Here is a 17,614-nt window from a genome sequence, read left to right on the forward strand (position 1 = left end):
GTTGGATACCTCTTATTTTCAAAGAAATTATAATTATATTAAATTATCTTTTGTTGAGGGTCAATCTTATGTTAAGCACTGCCGGTAAGTTCTTTATAAACATTATCTCATTTAATGTTATTTTAACCTGCTCTTAGAAGGGAGGATTATTATGTCACAAATGATATAATTGAGGCTTAAACAATTTATCTGAAGTCACACAGCTAACAATGGCAGAAAGGAGATTCAAAGCCATGTCTATTTAGCTAAAAAAAAAACAAAACAAACAAAAAAAAAACTATGTTCTTTCCACTATACCAAGCTATAAGTAGAGGAAATGACTACTTGTTTCAGAAGTCTCAATCAGGCATAGGTAATTCCAAACTTCTTACTGCTTAAATGAAAAGACTATTGTTATAATTTGACCAATAGTTTTTGGTAATTTATGTAACCAACATTACACTAGATGTTGGGGAGACAAGATGAATATGTAAAACCACATTTTTCATTTAAGGGTGCTTCTTTGTTATTTTAACAATTAAAATTTCTTAATGACAAACGCATTATGAAATTATTTTAATGTATATATCAGAAAGAATTTCAATCCAGTGGCTTATTAAGGTCATGAGATATACTATTCTAAAATACTTTGTAGTTGTTGAAATTTTTACTATCATACATTTGTTTTAAAATCATAAAAAGAATTAATAGGCTTTTAAGATAAATCCCACCAGCTAATTTTTATTTTAGGTATAGTATTACTAAGAAATAATACACACATTATTGTCCACATTAAGCAAAAAGTTAAATACTTGTTAAAACACATATTTTCTAAAACATAAACAGCATTATCTTCAAGAACAAGGAGTATCAGAAAGTAAAGAATGCGATTTAACAAGTCAGAGTTGGGTCATTTCCTTTGCACCTCTGCCTCTTGTACTTCTTCCCTTTAAAGTCCAGACAAGAGGTATAAGGAACATAAGAAAATTGAAAAGTCTGGCCTTACATTCAGAGAAGCCCTTCCTGAAGAACTCACTTATTTAGATTTCATAAGCTATGAGACTTCTCTGATACACAGAACAAGAGTGCCCATCTTTCAAAGTAAATAGAACCTTTAGTAGATTGCAAAGGTCCTTGGTTACATTTTGGAATTTCAAAATGTCTTGTATTTCAGATAAAAGCTCCTTTCTTCTTCAGTGAAGTCAAACCAAAATTCTCAGAACTGCAAGAACACCTCTCCTGTAGTCTTCAAGTTATTTTTCACCTTCATCATAAGATAGATTTTATATCATATAACCAAGCAAAACTGAATTTAGAGATGAGGTAACCTAAGGCAACTATTTGAAGTCAAACAGACTGGCTTCATACTGATTACTAGTAACATGATCTTCCTAATGACAGAAGACTCAGTTTCCCCATCTGTAAAATTCCTTCTTCTGTAGTGTAAAGCAGAAAACTGACTCTGTTAAATATTAAAGGTGGGCCAGGCACGGTGCCTCACACCTATAATCCCAGCACTTTGGGAGGCCAAGGCAGGTAGATCACCTGAGGTCAGGAGTTCGAGACCAGCCTGGCCAACATGGTAAAACCCTAGCTCTACTAAAAATACAAGAAATTAGCTAGGTGTGGTGGTACGTGCCTGTAATCCCAGCCACTTGGGAGGCTGAGGCACAGGAATCACTTGAACCTGGGAGGTAGAGGTCGCAGTGAGCTGAGATTGCACCACTGCACTTCAGCTTGGGCGACAGAGTTAGACTCCATCTCAAAAAAAAGAAAAAAAAGAAATTAAAGGTGAAGGTCTCACAGGGGTTCAGCGATCAAGAGAAAGATGGGCTTGTGATATTTAATCAAGATTCATGCTATTTTGCTACCTGAGTTTTCTGAATATGATAAACTTTTTTTACTGATCCAATGAATGGTTGTGCCACCATGGAAAAACATACATAAATAAAGCGTTACCTGAAAGAGTAATGCAGACAAAATGCAACAGTCAGTTTTCTTTTCAACATTCAATGACTTAATAAATCTAAGTAAGTATAAGAAAAATAAACCGATTAGTAAAAATTTTCCAAAAACATTTTGATATGAATATGTCTTTACATACATATTTAGAACACAAAATGTATAAGAAAAAATATACATACAAATATATAAGAAAATAAAAGGAAAATACATTAAAGAAGATTTAAAAAATCCCCTGTAATCCTACTGCCTAAACATGATTACTAGTAATATTTTAGTCAATTTCCTTATATATATTTTTTCTGTATATAACTATACACACAGAGAAACACATACATACACATTAAGAGTAGAATTAGGCAATATATACAACTTTATAAACAAATTTTTCATTCACAGACATAACGGACTATATCATTATTCTAAAGAACTTTAATGTTTTATCATACAGATGTGCCATAACATAAAAATATGAATCTCCACTGGCGTTTTCCAATGCTGAGGTAAACACTGTTATGCCTACACTTTTGGGCACTTATCCTATCGGTTCCACTGAATGAAGCCCTGGAAGTGAAAGCTTTTGGTAAAAGTGGGTGCACAGTAAAGGCTTTTGATGAGTGCGGTTAAATAATTCCACCTGAAGACTGAAGCATTGTATTTTCTCTCTAGCTGTTTATTATGGAGCCGTTCACAACATTAAGTATCTCCACCAAACATTAATATCTCTCCATTTACAACTCTTTCATTTTATGTCCGTTAGAAGAAGAGTTTGAGTTTTCTATATAAGAGTCTTAAAATTCACATTTGCAACTACCAACCACATTACCTTCTCCTAAAACCAGTCAGGTTCACTACATTAATAACAATGTCTACCTCAGTTCAGCTTCACTGTGTGGATCTTCAAGTGTGTATTCTACAGGGGGGAGAAGAGTTTCCTCTACTCAGGGAGTCTAGGAAAACAGCCAAAGCCCCTGTAGAATGACATCTCCTATGACAGTCAGACTTCCAGCTGGGAAACCAGGAAATGACTTTCTGTTTGTTAAAAATCACTAGGTAATAACTTCAGAAGCTCAGAGAAGCGGAGGTGCCCTCTGGCAGGAAGCCTGTAGCTGTTCCTTTCCAACCTGTTCCTTTCCTTGGCTTTTCCATTCCCAATTGACAAGCTCCACTAAGTCATAAGCTCAGACTTTGTTTCAGGAGACAAAGAGACAGAGAGAGAGAGAGAAAGAGAGAGAGAGAGTGTGTGTGTTCTATCCCAGGAGCACAAAAAAATTAAACTTGACAGAAGTCTAAATCTTTGACATTTAATACTTTTAAAGCAGTACTTTCTTACTTCCCTGACTGAAGATGCTAATCTGAAAGCAATGTGATCACCACCTAGGAACAGGTAAGTTTTTTTAAGTGTGCTCTACAGCTTAAAACACTCTGCAGGTTGTTGCTCACCACCTCCGACAGGTCAGCTAAAGAAGTAACTGGAGAGGTGAAGGAAACCTATACCTCTAATCCCTCCATACTTTTCAAATTTCTCATGTTAATCAGAAATTTGAAATACTTAAGATATTTGTGAGTGCTAGCTATGCATAAGCCATTGTTAAAGACATTCACATGTGTTATGTGTGGAAGGCTAAATAATGGACCCCCAAAGATATTCATGACCTTATCTCCAGAACCTATGAATATGTGACCTTATAGGGCAACAAAGACTTTGCAGATGTGATTAAATTAAAGCCACTGAGATAGGGAAGATTATCCTGGATTGTCACAGTGGCCTTTATAAGGGAAAGGCAGGAGGGTCAGAGACAGAGAAGGAGATGTGAAGGTGGAAGATGTGAGAGACAGACAGAGAGGGGCAGGTGTGGGGGAAAGATGCTAAGGTGTTGGTCTTAAAGATAGAAGGTGGGGTCATGGACCAAGGAATGCAGGAGGCCTCAAGAAGCTGGAAAAGATAAGGAATCAGCTTCTCCCCAAGAGCCTCCAGCGGAAGCACAGCCCTGCTGACACACTAATTTTATGATTTCTGAACTCTATAACTGTAAAAGAATAAATCTATTTTGTTTTAAGCCACTAGGTTTAGGGTAATTTGTTACAGCAGCAAAAAAGGACAGTAATACAGTATGTATTATGGGCTAACTTGTGTCCCCTAGAAATTCATATGTTGAAGTCCTAACTCTTAGTGATATAGTTTGAATATACATCCCCATCAAATCTCATACTAAACTGTAATCCCTAGTATTGGAGGTGGGGCCTGGCAGGAGGTAGTAGGATCACGGTGGTGGATCCCTCATGAATGGCTTAGTGCCATCTCCTTGGTGATGAGTAAGTTCACATCACATCTAGTTGTCTAAAAAGTGTGGCACCTCCCACTCTCTCTTGCTCCCATTCTTGCCATGTGAGATGCGGGCTCCTATATTCAAATATGGCCTTCTGTCATAATTGAAAGCATCCTGAGGCCTCTCCAGAAACCCAGCAGATGCTAGTACCATGCTCTCTGTACAGCCTGCAGAATCAAGAACCAATCAAACTTCTTTTCTTTATAAATTACTCAGTCTTGGGTATTTCTTTGTAGCAAAGCAAGAACAGCCTAACATACCCAGTAACCTCAGATTGTGACCATGCTTGGAGACAGGGCATCGAAAGAGGTAAGTAACTAAGTTAAAATGAGGCCACAGAGTTGGGCCCTAATCCAATATGACTGGTATCCTTATAAGAAGAGGAGATTAGGACATTGACATGCCGAGGAAAGACCACATGTGGACATAGTGGTCTTTCTACAAGCCAAGAAGAGAGGCTTCAGAAGAAACTGATTAACCAACACCTTGTTCTCCAACTTCTAGCCTTCAGAATCATGAGATAACGAAGTTATGTTGTTTAAGCCACCCAGTCTGTGGTACTTTGTTACGACAGCCTAGCAAATTGATACAGTATGGCATGTAATTTTTACCACCTTGGCTTAGAGATAAGGACACTGAGTCTCAGAAGGAATGTGAAACTTGTTGAAAGTAACTGGTTTCTAGTACACTTTTGGATGAGGCCCATGCCTGACTGCCTCCACACTGTTTTCCTGCTCTCTTACCAATTGCTCATTCATTTGACCACTCGGAAAGTCATTGTTGAGCCAGACGCCATGGCTCACGCCTGTAATCCCAACACTTTGGGAAGCTGAGGTGAGCAGACCATCGGAATTCAGGAGTTCCAGACCAGCCTGGCCAACGTGGTGAAATCCTGTCTCTACTAAAATTACAAAAGAATTAGCTGGGCATGGTGGTGGGCACCTGTAATCCCAGCTACTCAGGAGGCTGAGGCAGGAGAATCTCTTGAACCCAGGAGACAGAGGTTGCAGTGAGCCGAGATCAAGCCACTACACTCCAGTCAGGGTGACAGAGTGAGACTCCGTCTCAAAAAAAAAACAAACAACAAAAAAAAAACCAAACAGTTATTGAATGCATATCTGGAACTTGGGATCTATGAGTAAGCAAAGCAAACACCTGGGCCCAGGTGACACTGATATTTTGGGGCAAGAGTTGTGTTACAGGAAAAGGAGATAATCATAAGCAATAAACATCACAAATAAGTAAATAAACTGTAAGGCCCTGTATGATATGGACATAACCTCCCAGAAATCCAGTGTGCATGAGGCATTGCATTTTGCATGGCACTGGGGGGCACCCTGCAAGGAAGCTGTTAGCTAGTATGCGGATCCTTCTATCCTCACACTCACTGTGCTATCTTTGCTGATATGACTGCTCCTTGCAAACACCCCCAGATGCCAACTCTTGACAGAAACTCCTCACTGTAGTCTTTGAAACCCAGAGGTGAATGGCTGTTGGTGACATTGGTGAGCGAGGGGCCAAATTCTTTCCACGTGTGCAGCACGTCTGGTTTTCTGAATATGTCATCAAGAGCTTGACACCAACACTTAAAAGCAGCCCTAAAACAGAGACAAAGCATCAAGCAGTATATTTTCTGAGACCCATTATTAAATCTATCTTCCAGAAGGGAAAGCAAATACACCGAAGCAACATCAATTAACATACGTATAACTATACATACATTCACTGTTCTTAATGGTTTCTCTCAGGTAGTATTTGATGAATAAAATGTAGCAATGTAGTATTGTTGAAAAACTAAAATTTATGAATGACAATGTTTTTTCATAATCATTAAAAACTTCTTCAAACAAGAAAATAAAAAACTTTTGCCCTTGTTCTACAGACTTCTAAAAATCTACCTTTTCTTTTCTGCGAAGATGAGAAGACTTCCAAGTGAATGCAACGCCTGAACTTTAAGACTTCTTTGATTGCTGGCTTGGAGAACATCTATATTTTTAATCAAGTAAAAGAACAAATGTCAGTTCCTAGAAAAATATTTTCTTTATATTTGCAAGAATATTTTAAACTGCACTATTCCTTAACTGTGTAGATTGCAGTAAGCAAACTCCAAGTTAACAGCGCCTTCAAATGTCACACAATATATATACACAGAGAGCAAGCAAACGTTCTATTTGATTACAGAATGAAAGACTGGCTCTAACAGATAGTAATAATGGTGCTTCGTGAAGAATAAAAGTCATACAGGTAGAGACAGGAGAAGAGAAAATTAGAAACGGCATGTAAGGGAAAATGGCTGGGTACGCATAGGAATGATGGGCATGACTGGAGTATGGTTTTCTGGAGAGGGTGAACTGAGTCTGAAGTGGGAGGCAGTGGTCAGACTCTGAGGGCCTCTGACTGCAGCTTGGAGGAAAGTGGATGTTATCCTATAGCAGATGGGAAGGGTCAAAGGGTTTGTTTTTTAGCAGACATGTGACAAGATCACCACATATCAGATTTCTCCTTTTACCTGAAGGCAGAAAATATCTTTAATATCACCTAATTGGACCAGCAAGGTAGCTCATGCCTATAATCCCAGCACTTTGGGAGGCCAAACCAGGCAGATCACCTGAGGTCAGGAGTTCGAGACCAGCCTGGTCAACAGGGTGAAACCCCGTCTCTACTAAACATATAAAAATTACCCAGGTATGGTGGCACACGCCTGTAATCCCAGCTACTCAGGAGGCTGAGGCAAGAGAATTGCTTGAACCCAGGAGGTGGAGGTTGCAGTGATCAGAGCCAAGATCACGCCACTGTACTCCAGACTGGGCAACAGAGTGAGACTCCGTGTCAATCAAAAACAACAACAACAAAAAATCATATACTTTTTTTTTCTAGTGAATGCATGCATTCTGGGATGTGTGGCCAAAAACCCCAACCAACATGGCAGTGGTTTCTAATGAGGACAATACTGTCCCCTAGAGGATATTTCAGAAATGTGAGAAAGGGTTTTGTTAGATGTCACGATGGGGGCATCTTTTGGTAACTCATAGGTTAAGACCAAAGATGTCAGATGGCCTGCAAGGCACAGAAACTTCCCCTACAGTGAAGGAAAAGATGAGAAGCCTGTTTATAACTATCTGAATGTCACATCGAACTTCGTTTTCCACATAAGAAGGGTATTTCTGCATGATTTCTAAATGTCCACGATTTCTAAATTTTCCAGACATTGCAATCACTGTAGTTCTTTGTTTTGCTCAGGACTTTACCAAGATTTATTTGCCATTTTAGAAAATATCACAGAATTTAACCATGTTGATAGTATTTGAGTCACCAATACAACATACCTGTCTCTGTCTGCATACGCAGCTGTCACATTCATGGTGATTCCATATCCAGGATACAAGCATCTGATTATTTCTTTACAGCTTCTAATGCCTGAGCATTTACACACCAACAAACTGATTCTTTTATGATAAAGTGAAGCTATTTCTCCCCTATTTTTATATTTAGAGCTTCATAATAATTTTTTTCAAAATAATGTGTATAAGAATATATTAAATATAAATTTTATTTCAGGAAGTAAAGGGGGCATCATAAAATGTCTGTTAGAAAGAAAGAGGACATTGGGTCTATCGTATGGGTTGGGAATATACTACTGAAGCTGTAGAAAAGCCAAATCAAGGGAAAGACAAGGCAAATGGAATTAGCTGGGACCAGAAAAAAGAACATCGTCTCCATCCCCACAAGGGGCTCACAGCTCCAATGAAAGAGGAATAAACAGAAGGGTGGCCTAGAATCTCACAATCGTGATGGCCAAGCTAAGAAAATGGGTAAAGGGAGGAGGCTGGAAGCTTCTTCTGTCTCCAGGCTGTTCTGTCACTGCTGCAGGGGTATAGGTTCTTTTATCTTTCTTTTAAAGGTAAGATTTCAGGACCAGATGCAATCTCAGCATTAATGTAGAAGATCATATAGAAAATGGAGACATAGCCGGGTACAGTGACTCACTCCTGTACCAGTATTTTGGGAGGGTGAGGCAGGCTTATAGCTTGAAACCAACAGTTTGAGATCAGTCTAGACAACATTGCGAAACTCTATGTCTACAAAAAATATGAAAATTAGTCAGGTGTGGTGGTGTGAGCCTGCGGTCCCAGCTGCTCGGGAGACTGAAGTGGGAGGGGACAGATTGAGCCCCGAAGGTTGAGGCTGCAGTGAGCTGTGATAGCACCACTGCACGCCAGCCTGGATGACAAAATGAGACCTCGTCTCAAAAAAAAAAAAAAAATTAAAGAAAACGAATACATAATGGCTAACTCTTACCAATAGTTTGGTGATAAGAAGAAATTACAAGTCCAAGTTGTGAATATGGAAGTTTGCTTTTCTCCACGGAACTAAAAACTCTGAAGTGCTCCTGAGAAAGGTCAGGGGGTATTGACATATGCATCTCCTCTGTCCCCAGGCAAAATTCCACCTTTCCAGAAGTACCTTTTGAATTGTTTATTCCTTCTCTCTCTCCTAAATTCATGAAAAATAATAAGAAGAAATAAATTTAAAATGTAGAAAGAAGGGAAGTTGGGAGGGAAGGTAGAGAAAATGGATAGCAAAAAGAAAGGAAATATTTTGTATAGAGCTGAGACATTTTTGTAGTTTGAGGGACACTATGTCCTTAAACTTAGTATCCAGGATCATATCTAAAGATCCTAGGTATGTGTGGATAGGCTCCATGTCTGCCTTATTTCATCAAAAACACTACAGAGGGGCCAGGCACAGTGGCTCATGCCTATAATCCCAGCATTTTGGGAGGCCGAGGCAGGTGGATGACCTGAGGTCAGGAGTTCAAGATCAGCCTGACCAACATAGTGAAGCCTCATCTCCACTAAAAATAAATTAGCCGAGCATGGTGGTACATGTCTGTAATCCCAGCTACTCGGGAGGCTGAGGCAGAAGAATTGCTTAAACCCAGAAGGCAGAGGTTGTAGTGAGCCGAGATCGCCCCATTGTACCCCAGCCTGGGCAACAGAGCACGACTCCGTCTCAAAAAAAAAAAAAAAAACAGCACTACAGAGGACTGTCAGCCAGAAAGCAAATACTGAGATAATGCATTGCTCTTGGGGGACTGGTGGAAGTTGCATAATCTGAGTTTGCCTTTTTTAAATAGCTTCCAACAATAAAGTGTTAGTGTGCCTCTGGGGCAGAAACCTCTGGGATAGAAGCAACACACAAGCAGTTCTGGCATGAGACAAAAAAAAGAAAAGAAAAAACTTGTCTCTTTATAAGATCAGAGAACACATGGGAAAAAAAATCTATATTCTAGGGGAAGCAGTTAAAAGTAATAGAGAAAGAAGCTAGTATAGATTTTGAAGTCTACAGTCTGAGGACTAGAGATAAACTACTGAAAATATTTTGGTACCAGGTGAGATTCAGAGTGAGTTGGTGTAAACCATTCCTAGGAATTGTATTTGCCTTTTTATTTATGCCCTTACCCACTGTTTTTTGTGGCGGGGGGTGGGTGCGTTTCTGTTTTGCTTTGTTTTGTTTTGAGATAGTCTCGCTTTGTCACCAGGCTGGAGTGCAGTGGCACAATCTCAGCTCACTGCAACCTCTGCCTCCCTGGTTCAAGCGAGTCTCATGCCTCAGCCTCCCGAGTAGCTGGAATTACAGGTGCACACAACCACACCTGGCTAATTTTTGTATTTTTAGTAGAAACAGAGTTTCACTGTGTTGGCCAGGCTGGTCTCGAACTCCTGACCTCAAATGATCTGCCCTCCTTGGTTTCCCAAAGTGCTGGGATTACAGGCGTGAGCCATGGTGCCCAGCCAGCCTTACCCACTGTTAATGCATGGAGCAATTAAAAGAAGCCAAACAGGATATGGAGAGCTAATTTAACATACTGCGAGTCTGCAGACAATATAACCAAAAACTATGGATACATATCATAGAAAGTGTGGGGGGCAGGCAACAATAACGGACAAATAAATACGTAAACAAATAAAACTCTGCCTGTGGTTGTTAAAAAAATTGGTCAAATTTCTAAAAGATCATTTCAGTGGAAATTAGCATTTTAATTAAGTAGAATTTAAATCTATTTTTAATAATTTTATACTATTTTACATGTATTTGCCTATTATTTAAATGTATTCTTATTATTCTCACCAACTTGAATAGCGAGAATCATAAATATAAAATAGCATTTTTAAAAATTTTAAATAACTTAAGAATAGATAGTTCAGGATTTTTCCAGCCTAAATTTGAATGTACTCTTCTCTGAGGTTACCATTTAATCACTCAAAGCCAGCTTTGCTTGAATTCACAAGCAGATAGATGTTAAAAGAGAAAACAAATAAATGCAATGCAACCAACAATAGTGAATATCTTACTTTAAGCTAAAATAAAACCCCTAAGATCAAAATCTATAGTATTAATAAGAAATCTTGTTGATGCTTGTTTTAAAAGGTATCCATTTCTTTGCCACTGATAAAGTAGTGTTTTGGTAAAAGGTTCTAGTTAACTCAGTATGATTCAATCCATCTACTCACGAAGTAAAACAAGACTACAGTGCCACACCTTCAAAGAAAACTGTAAGAAGAACATAAATGTACAGAATCTAAAATTAATGAATATTGTCACATCTACTGTACTCAAGAGAGTTTGCTAGTTTCACAGAAAGCATAAAAGTCAGTGAGTGAGAAAGTGCATTGGTTAAAGTGTAAGACAGAGACTAGATCCACTAGACAAGAGGAAAGTGAAAGGCATCAGGGAGTGTTGCATGTACACGGGGGGAAGAACGAGAGGGCAGAAGAGGGATATCCGCAGGGTGGTCACCCCACATAAAGAAAGATTCAGAGATACAGAGCGTACATTTTACCTTGTGTCTGTGCAAGAAATAATGAAAGCAACTTTCTGCTGTGTCGCATTGATCTGTTATGGTATTTGGATTTTTCCAGTGTCTCTCTAAAACACCTCAAGGTCTCTGTCACGTCCACGGGCACGCAGACAAGTGCTTTGGCTCGGCTGTATTCTGAAAGGAAAGAAAAGAGGAACGCTGGGGATGAAATGCTGCACCAAGCCAAGGTAAGAGCCAGTAAGTTTCGAATTCAGAGAATTTCTTGGTCCCAACCTAAAGCCGCTAAATTCAAAGCCCCCAGATCTGCAGCAGGTGTTTCAACATTAGGATCATTTTTTTTTCTTTTAGTATACTTGAAGGTCCTTTAAAAAAAAAAAAAAAACTTGGAAAACTTTTGATTCCTATGAAATGCAAATAACTTTAGATCTTGCCAATTTTTCCCATGAAGCCTCCTTCTTTTTCTTTTGCTGATCATAAAAAATGAAATATTCTACTCCTTTTCAGCAGCCTCTTCAAAGCAAAGGTGTCTTGGGAAAGAGACGAAAAGAAGAAACAAAGAAAGGAAGAAATAAAGTTGCTTGGAGATGGGCATCTACTCTCTGAAGGGAAGGAAAAGACAGGTTCCTAATACTGGAAGGTGCAGAGGAAAGGAAGAGGGGGACCCAGGAGTGGGTATAGAACTAACTAACTGTCCTGAAAAGTGCCCAGAAAGGGGACATAGTGGGAGAGAGTTGCTTCGAGGTCTCTGAAGAGTGAGTGAGGGCCTGAGACTTCAGCTGCAGAATTGCTGCATACATCATGAAGTAGCACCAAGAGAGAGGAATCACAGTTTGCAGGATTGAATAACAAAAGAATGTGTTTCTTCAACAAGTTGAACAAGTGGAAGCCCCCTTGTAAAATCTAAGGTCTTAGCAGTATAGTAATTTACACAGTAAGCTGGAAGAGGTTAAGAGGCACGATCTTTGCCCTCAAGAAATTCACTATCTAGCTGAAGGGATGGGACACTCCAACATTGGAGTAATAAAGTCACATTTGCAGGGAATATTTGGTTACATGCCAAAATAAGGGAAAGATGGAAGACAGAGATCGGTGTAGGCAGGAAAAGGTGAGCAACGAAGACATTGTGGAAGAGAAGATAGGCCAGCTGTGCCTTCGAGGATAGGGAAAACTTGATTAGGACAAAAGAGGCAAGGGGTTTTAGACAGTTAGAATAAGAACAGGAACAGCTAGGCAGGGCGAGGCAGCTCACACCTGTAATCCCAGCACTTTGGGAGGCCGTGGCAGGTGGATCACTTGAGGTCAGGAGTTTGAGACCATCCTGGCCAACACAGTGAAACCCCATCTCTACTAAAAATACAAAAATTAGCTAGGCATGATGGCACATGCCTGTAACCCAGCAACTGAGGAGGCTGAGGCAGGGGAAATCGCTTGGACCTGGGAGGTGGAGGTTGCAGCGAACCAAGATCCCACCACTGCACTCCAGCCTGGGTGACAGAGTACGTGAAGACTCCATCTCAGAAAAAAAAATTAGGCTGAGGCAGGAGAATGGCGTAAACCCAGGAGGTGGAGCTTGCAGTGTTGCAGTGAGCTGAGATCCGGCCACTGCACTCCAGCCTGGGTGACAGAGCGAGACTCCGTCTCAAAAAAAAAAAAAAAAAAATGGCCAGGAGTAGAAATCACTGAAGCTTTACAAAGGAGGAAAAGTGAAGTTGAGAGGTATGACCTTGTTTGAAGCCCTTAAGAAGAGATGAGCAGAAGAACCGGTGTTCAAGTCCAGTGCCTTCCCCAGATGATTCACCAAAGGACAACAAATCTTGGGTAACAGACAATGACCCAGATTTGTGACCCAGATTTGTCCTCAAGAACAGGACAGGAATAAGCCTGAAGAAAGTTAATAAGGGAAGAAACCTGGAGTCATTATGAGCCCAGGGAGCAGGGAGTTCCTGATGGAATAAATAACACAGAGTAACTTTCTGTGGCCACAGAGACAACATCTTTCAACATACCCTTATATCCAGAAATCCTGGAGGCTTCAGTCAAACCAGGGACATGGCCACATTGACAGAAGTAATTGTTTCCCCTGCAAATTCAGTCTTGACACAATTCTCTATCACACATTTAAGAGAATCAAATACTTAGGCCACAGTGGCTCTTGTGAACTCCCTGGAGCTCTCATTCTTCTTCCTTACCAGTTTCACTCTCCTGTCTGCTCTGCCCTGTCCCCACCATCTCCCTGCTTAGTGTCCCTCTCTGCTAAGCCATGCCCAGTCCTGCATGGTGCCAGCAGGCAGGCCTCCTACTCCTCATGACCCCACCCTCATCCACAACATCCCGAAGACTGTAGGTTTCTGTTCTGTTTCTCTATTTTTCTTGCAAGAATTCATGAGCTTGGCTTTTATCGTTTTCTCCTTAGAGAGTGAGATCAGGAAAAGAAGTTAAGCAAGTATCTTAGTTGAAACTGCTATGAGAAACTACCATAGACTGGGTGGATTATAAACAACAGAAATTTATTTCTCATCAGGCACTATGGCTGATGCCTGTAATCCCAGCATTTTGGGAGGATGAGGCAGGGAGGATCCCTTGAAGCCAGGAGTTCAAGACTGGCCTGGACAATAAAGCAAGACCCTGTCTCTACACAAAAATAAAATAAATTAGCTGGGTACAGGGGCATGTGCCTATAGTCCTAGCTACTTGAGAGGCTGAAGCGGGATGATCACCTGAGCCCAGGAGTTCCAGGCTACAGTGAGCTATGATCATACTATTGCACTCCAGCCTGGGTGACAGAGTGAGACCTTGTCTCAAAAAAAAAGAAAACAAAATAAATTTATTCTGCACAGATATTTGGGGCTAGAAGTCTGAGATCAGGAGACCAGAATGGTAGGGTTCTGGTGAGGGCCCTCTCCCTGGCTCACAGATGGTTACCTTCTCATTGGTCCTCCCTCCCATGATAGAAGTGGGCTACAGAGCAACCTAGGGTCTCTTTTGTAGACACCAGGCCAGGTGTGGTGGCTCATGCCTGTAATCCCAGCACTTTGGGAGGCCAAGGTGGGTGGATCACCCCAGGTCAGGAGACAAGGTGAAACTCCGTCTTTACTAAAAATACAAAAATTAGCCAGGTGTGGTGGCGGGAGCCTGTAGTCCCAGCTACTCAGGAGGCTGAGGCAGGAGAATCACTTGAACCCCAGAGGTGGAGGTTGCAGGGAACTGAGATTGTGCTACTGCACTCCAGCCTGGGCGATGGAATGAATCTCCACCTCAAAATAAATAAATAAATAAATATAAAGACACCAATGCCATTCATAAGGGCTCCACCCTCATGACCTAATTTATCCTCCAAAGGACCCACTTCCTAAGACCATCACATTAGGGGTGAGGATTTTAACATTTAGGTGCGGGGGGACCACAAATATTCAGCCCATAACAGCAAGTAAATGAAAGGAGGAAAGCTGGAAGCCCCCACATACAATAATATGAGATAGTTACTTTCTCTAAGCCATAGTTTTAAATATCTGTTAAAACTGCGATAATTCTTACTTCATTAACTTTTCTCAGGTTTGTCTCTGTCCTATTTAGTCCCAGAGCACCCCTCTCACCGAAATCAGGATGACTCAGAGGGTTACCATTTTAACCTGTGTGTGGAGGTGCAGAGTGTCTAGCACAGAGCCTGTCGTGGAGTGAGCATTCAGCAGATGAAGGCTCACATCATGACCACTGGTCATGTATTTTTAAAAGATAAATTGAGCACTCACAAGTACTAGGCACTGTGCCAGGCACCGAAGAGAGACGCAAGTCAACAAAACAGGCATAGTCTCTGCTCTCACCAAGCTTATATTCTAGAATAAAATCTGAAAATTTTTATTTATAGTAAGAACAGTCTGAATGAAATCATCCCACTACTTTTTTATCTGGCTGATAAATAATTCCTCTTTGTGTTCTTCCTAAACTATATTTCACTTTCTTTTTCTCCCCTTTTTTCAAGCCCTGCATATCTTTTTCCTGGTTGTCTAATTAGGGTTCTGTTGGTAGTGGCGTGGCTGTCTACATGAGATAAATAATGCAAAGCAATGAGGAGGTGGCATTAGCTTCAGAGTCCTTATCTTGACAGCTCTGCCTCAAGGGGGTTCTTCTCTGAAAACGTCCATGGATAATTTAAGAAGGCTATTCCAGAGGCACTAATAGCCTCAACCGTTTGAAATAGGTAAGAAAGAAGAAGGAGGAGAAGAAGCAAAAAAAAAAAAGAAGAATGAAAAACATTGTGTCTTTCATTGTACCAATGTAGAAATGAAAGCTGAAATGCCAATGACTCCTGAGAGATGGGTCCACCATGGAAGGATCCCAGCAAGTGATCTGAAATTTGGACTGCTTCCTACACTTGTGGCCACATCAATCCAAATGCCCAAAGGCACTAATAAAACATACCTGCCAAAGAGTTGAAAATTTCAACACACCGGAGGACTGAATAACTCTACCAGAGAACTTAAACACCAGTAAGGTCAAAACCCAAGAGACAGATCCCAGGCAGAATGCAAAAACAGCTTCAATAAATGGCATATCCATAGAGTTATCTCCCCTATGGAGCTTAACAAGCAGGCAAGTTACCCACCCATACAAGAATATCTATAAAATGAGGTGTTCTTACTTCTCCAAATCCTACAGGGACTACACCAAATTACATATGCATTATTAAATAGTTGAAGGGAGAATAGGATGCTGTTAAATAATGAGTACACCAAATGTTCCTAGGCACTGGAGCATTGCAATATCTATTCTGAAGAATTAAATGTACCAAGCATCACCACTAAATGCCGTTATGCCAAAAGAAAATCTATGATGGTCTAAAGCAGCGATCTGGTGTGGAAACCACCATGAGTACTCTACCTTTTAAAAGAATTGCAGACATATCAGGGTGATGACATACGTAAGACCCAACATGCTGACAAATACGTTGATGATCTGAGTTCAGTATACTGAAAAAATTCAGCATTTTAAAACTTTGCCAAATAAACCCAAGAGCATAGACCAAAAAACATTCCCAATAACAGAGGTCCTAAAATCTTAGAAAGAGCTGCAAGTTGGATGCTGTAGAGGACTACATGCTCACAAACAGGGTGTTCCCAATAAGTCCTGCTCTCGCAAACGAAGCAGGGCGTTCCCCATAAGTCCTGCTCTCGCAAACGAAGCAGGGCCTTCCTTCCCTGTTTACAGGGAGGACAAAGGAGCCAGCTGCTAACAGCAGACCCTGGGGGCTTGTTTATGTGTAAACATCTTGAAAATCCAGAAAGTCAGGGAAAGGTCAGAAAAACAACAATGTGTCTTGTGACTTGGCAACATTCCACAAACCACTGTATAAAATAAAGCAGAGTGCGCCATTCGAGGTGGCCGCCATGTTTGTCTTGTCTTGTGTTGTCTTGTGTGTTCATTCCTTTGTTTAGGAAACATGCGGACCCCAACAGGATGCTAAGTTTTTAATGATAACAATTCCATGTAAAACCTATAATTAATATATAGGATCATCTAAAAATTGCCACACTATTACAGTAAGTCAGAATAAAGTGTCTGTCTTCAGTGACCACTGAAATACAGCAAATTTCTTCTTGAATGCTGTAAAATTTAGAGGCAATTCCAATCTGAAAGGGAGCAATGGCGAAGAAGCCTGGTAGCACAGTGGAGCACTCAAGGGTTGAGTAATTAAAGCAGAGTTTGAATCACAGGCCCACTAATTACTAGTAACATTTAATTTTCTCATCTGTAATATGAGCATAATAATATCTACCTCCTTTGACTGTAAAAATTAAAGAAGCTATAGTTCCAGTTTAATAAATTATTACTGCCATTACAGTATTTAGAAAATTTTATCTATTCAAATATTCCTGTTCTAATGATTGCTCAAACTGTCTGTGCTTCCACTACCACTAAGAATCAACCCAAAGGATTACTGTAGCCTGACTGCACCTCCCTTCCCTTCTGTCCCACCGCCACCCTCTTGCCTTTCCAAATGTAACTTTAACAGGAGGCAAGCAAAGTGCTTTTCTGATACATTGCACCTATCATCAGTAAACATCTACAGGTACACAGGTCTAGAATTTTACTATATATGTTTTTCTTATCCCTTTGATGCTAGTCATCATTTTGATAACAACAATTTTTGACATATTTTCTCACATTTATAGCAACTCTTTTTAAGATGGAAGGGATAACATAAATCACATTTTGAGCTATGGATCCCAAAGTAAGGGAACTCCCCAAGTTTCACAGACAAGCTCAATAAAAGAACACACTCAGGAAGAATTATACTCTGAATAAAACTCATCACACACGATTGACCATAAGAAGGTGATCTTCCTGAAAGGACACAAAGATAGATGTGTACCTGCCCCCCACCTGCTACACCCTTGTTCTACTCTCTAATCTTTGCACATACCAGAGATTTCGTAAGTTCTGTGAGTACCTGGTTTTCTGCACGTACCAGAGATTTTGTTTTGCACATACCAGAGATTTTGTAAGTTCTGAGGCAAGGTCA

General features: G+C 40.3%; 1 protein-coding gene across 1 annotated transcript in view; it reads right to left on the minus strand.

The window, feature by feature from the left end:
- Window positions 1–11,268, minus strand: part of LOC105533026 (cilia- and flagella-associated protein 54-like) — a gene marked incomplete at its 5' end in the record, with an annotated part of 140,743 nt that extends 129,475 nt beyond the window's left edge. The window contains 4 exons of the mRNA XM_011971362.1: window positions 1,939–2,005; window positions 5,660–5,869; window positions 6,170–6,257; window positions 11,116–11,268. Coding sequence (XP_011826752.1) covers window positions 1,939–2,005; window positions 5,660–5,869; window positions 6,170–6,257; window positions 11,116–11,268 — 518 coding nt within the window. The remainder of the gene's footprint in view (window positions 1–1,938; window positions 2,006–5,659; window positions 5,870–6,169; window positions 6,258–11,115) is intronic.
- Window positions 11,269–17,614: the final 6,346 nt, after the last annotated feature.

This window comes from Mandrillus leucophaeus, unplaced genomic scaffold, assembly GCF_000951045.1.
Source record: "Mandrillus leucophaeus isolate KB7577 unplaced genomic scaffold, Mleu.le_1.0 Scaffold1215, whole genome shotgun sequence".
NCBI classification, from domain to species: domain Eukaryota; kingdom Metazoa; phylum Chordata; class Mammalia; order Primates; family Cercopithecidae; genus Mandrillus; species Mandrillus leucophaeus.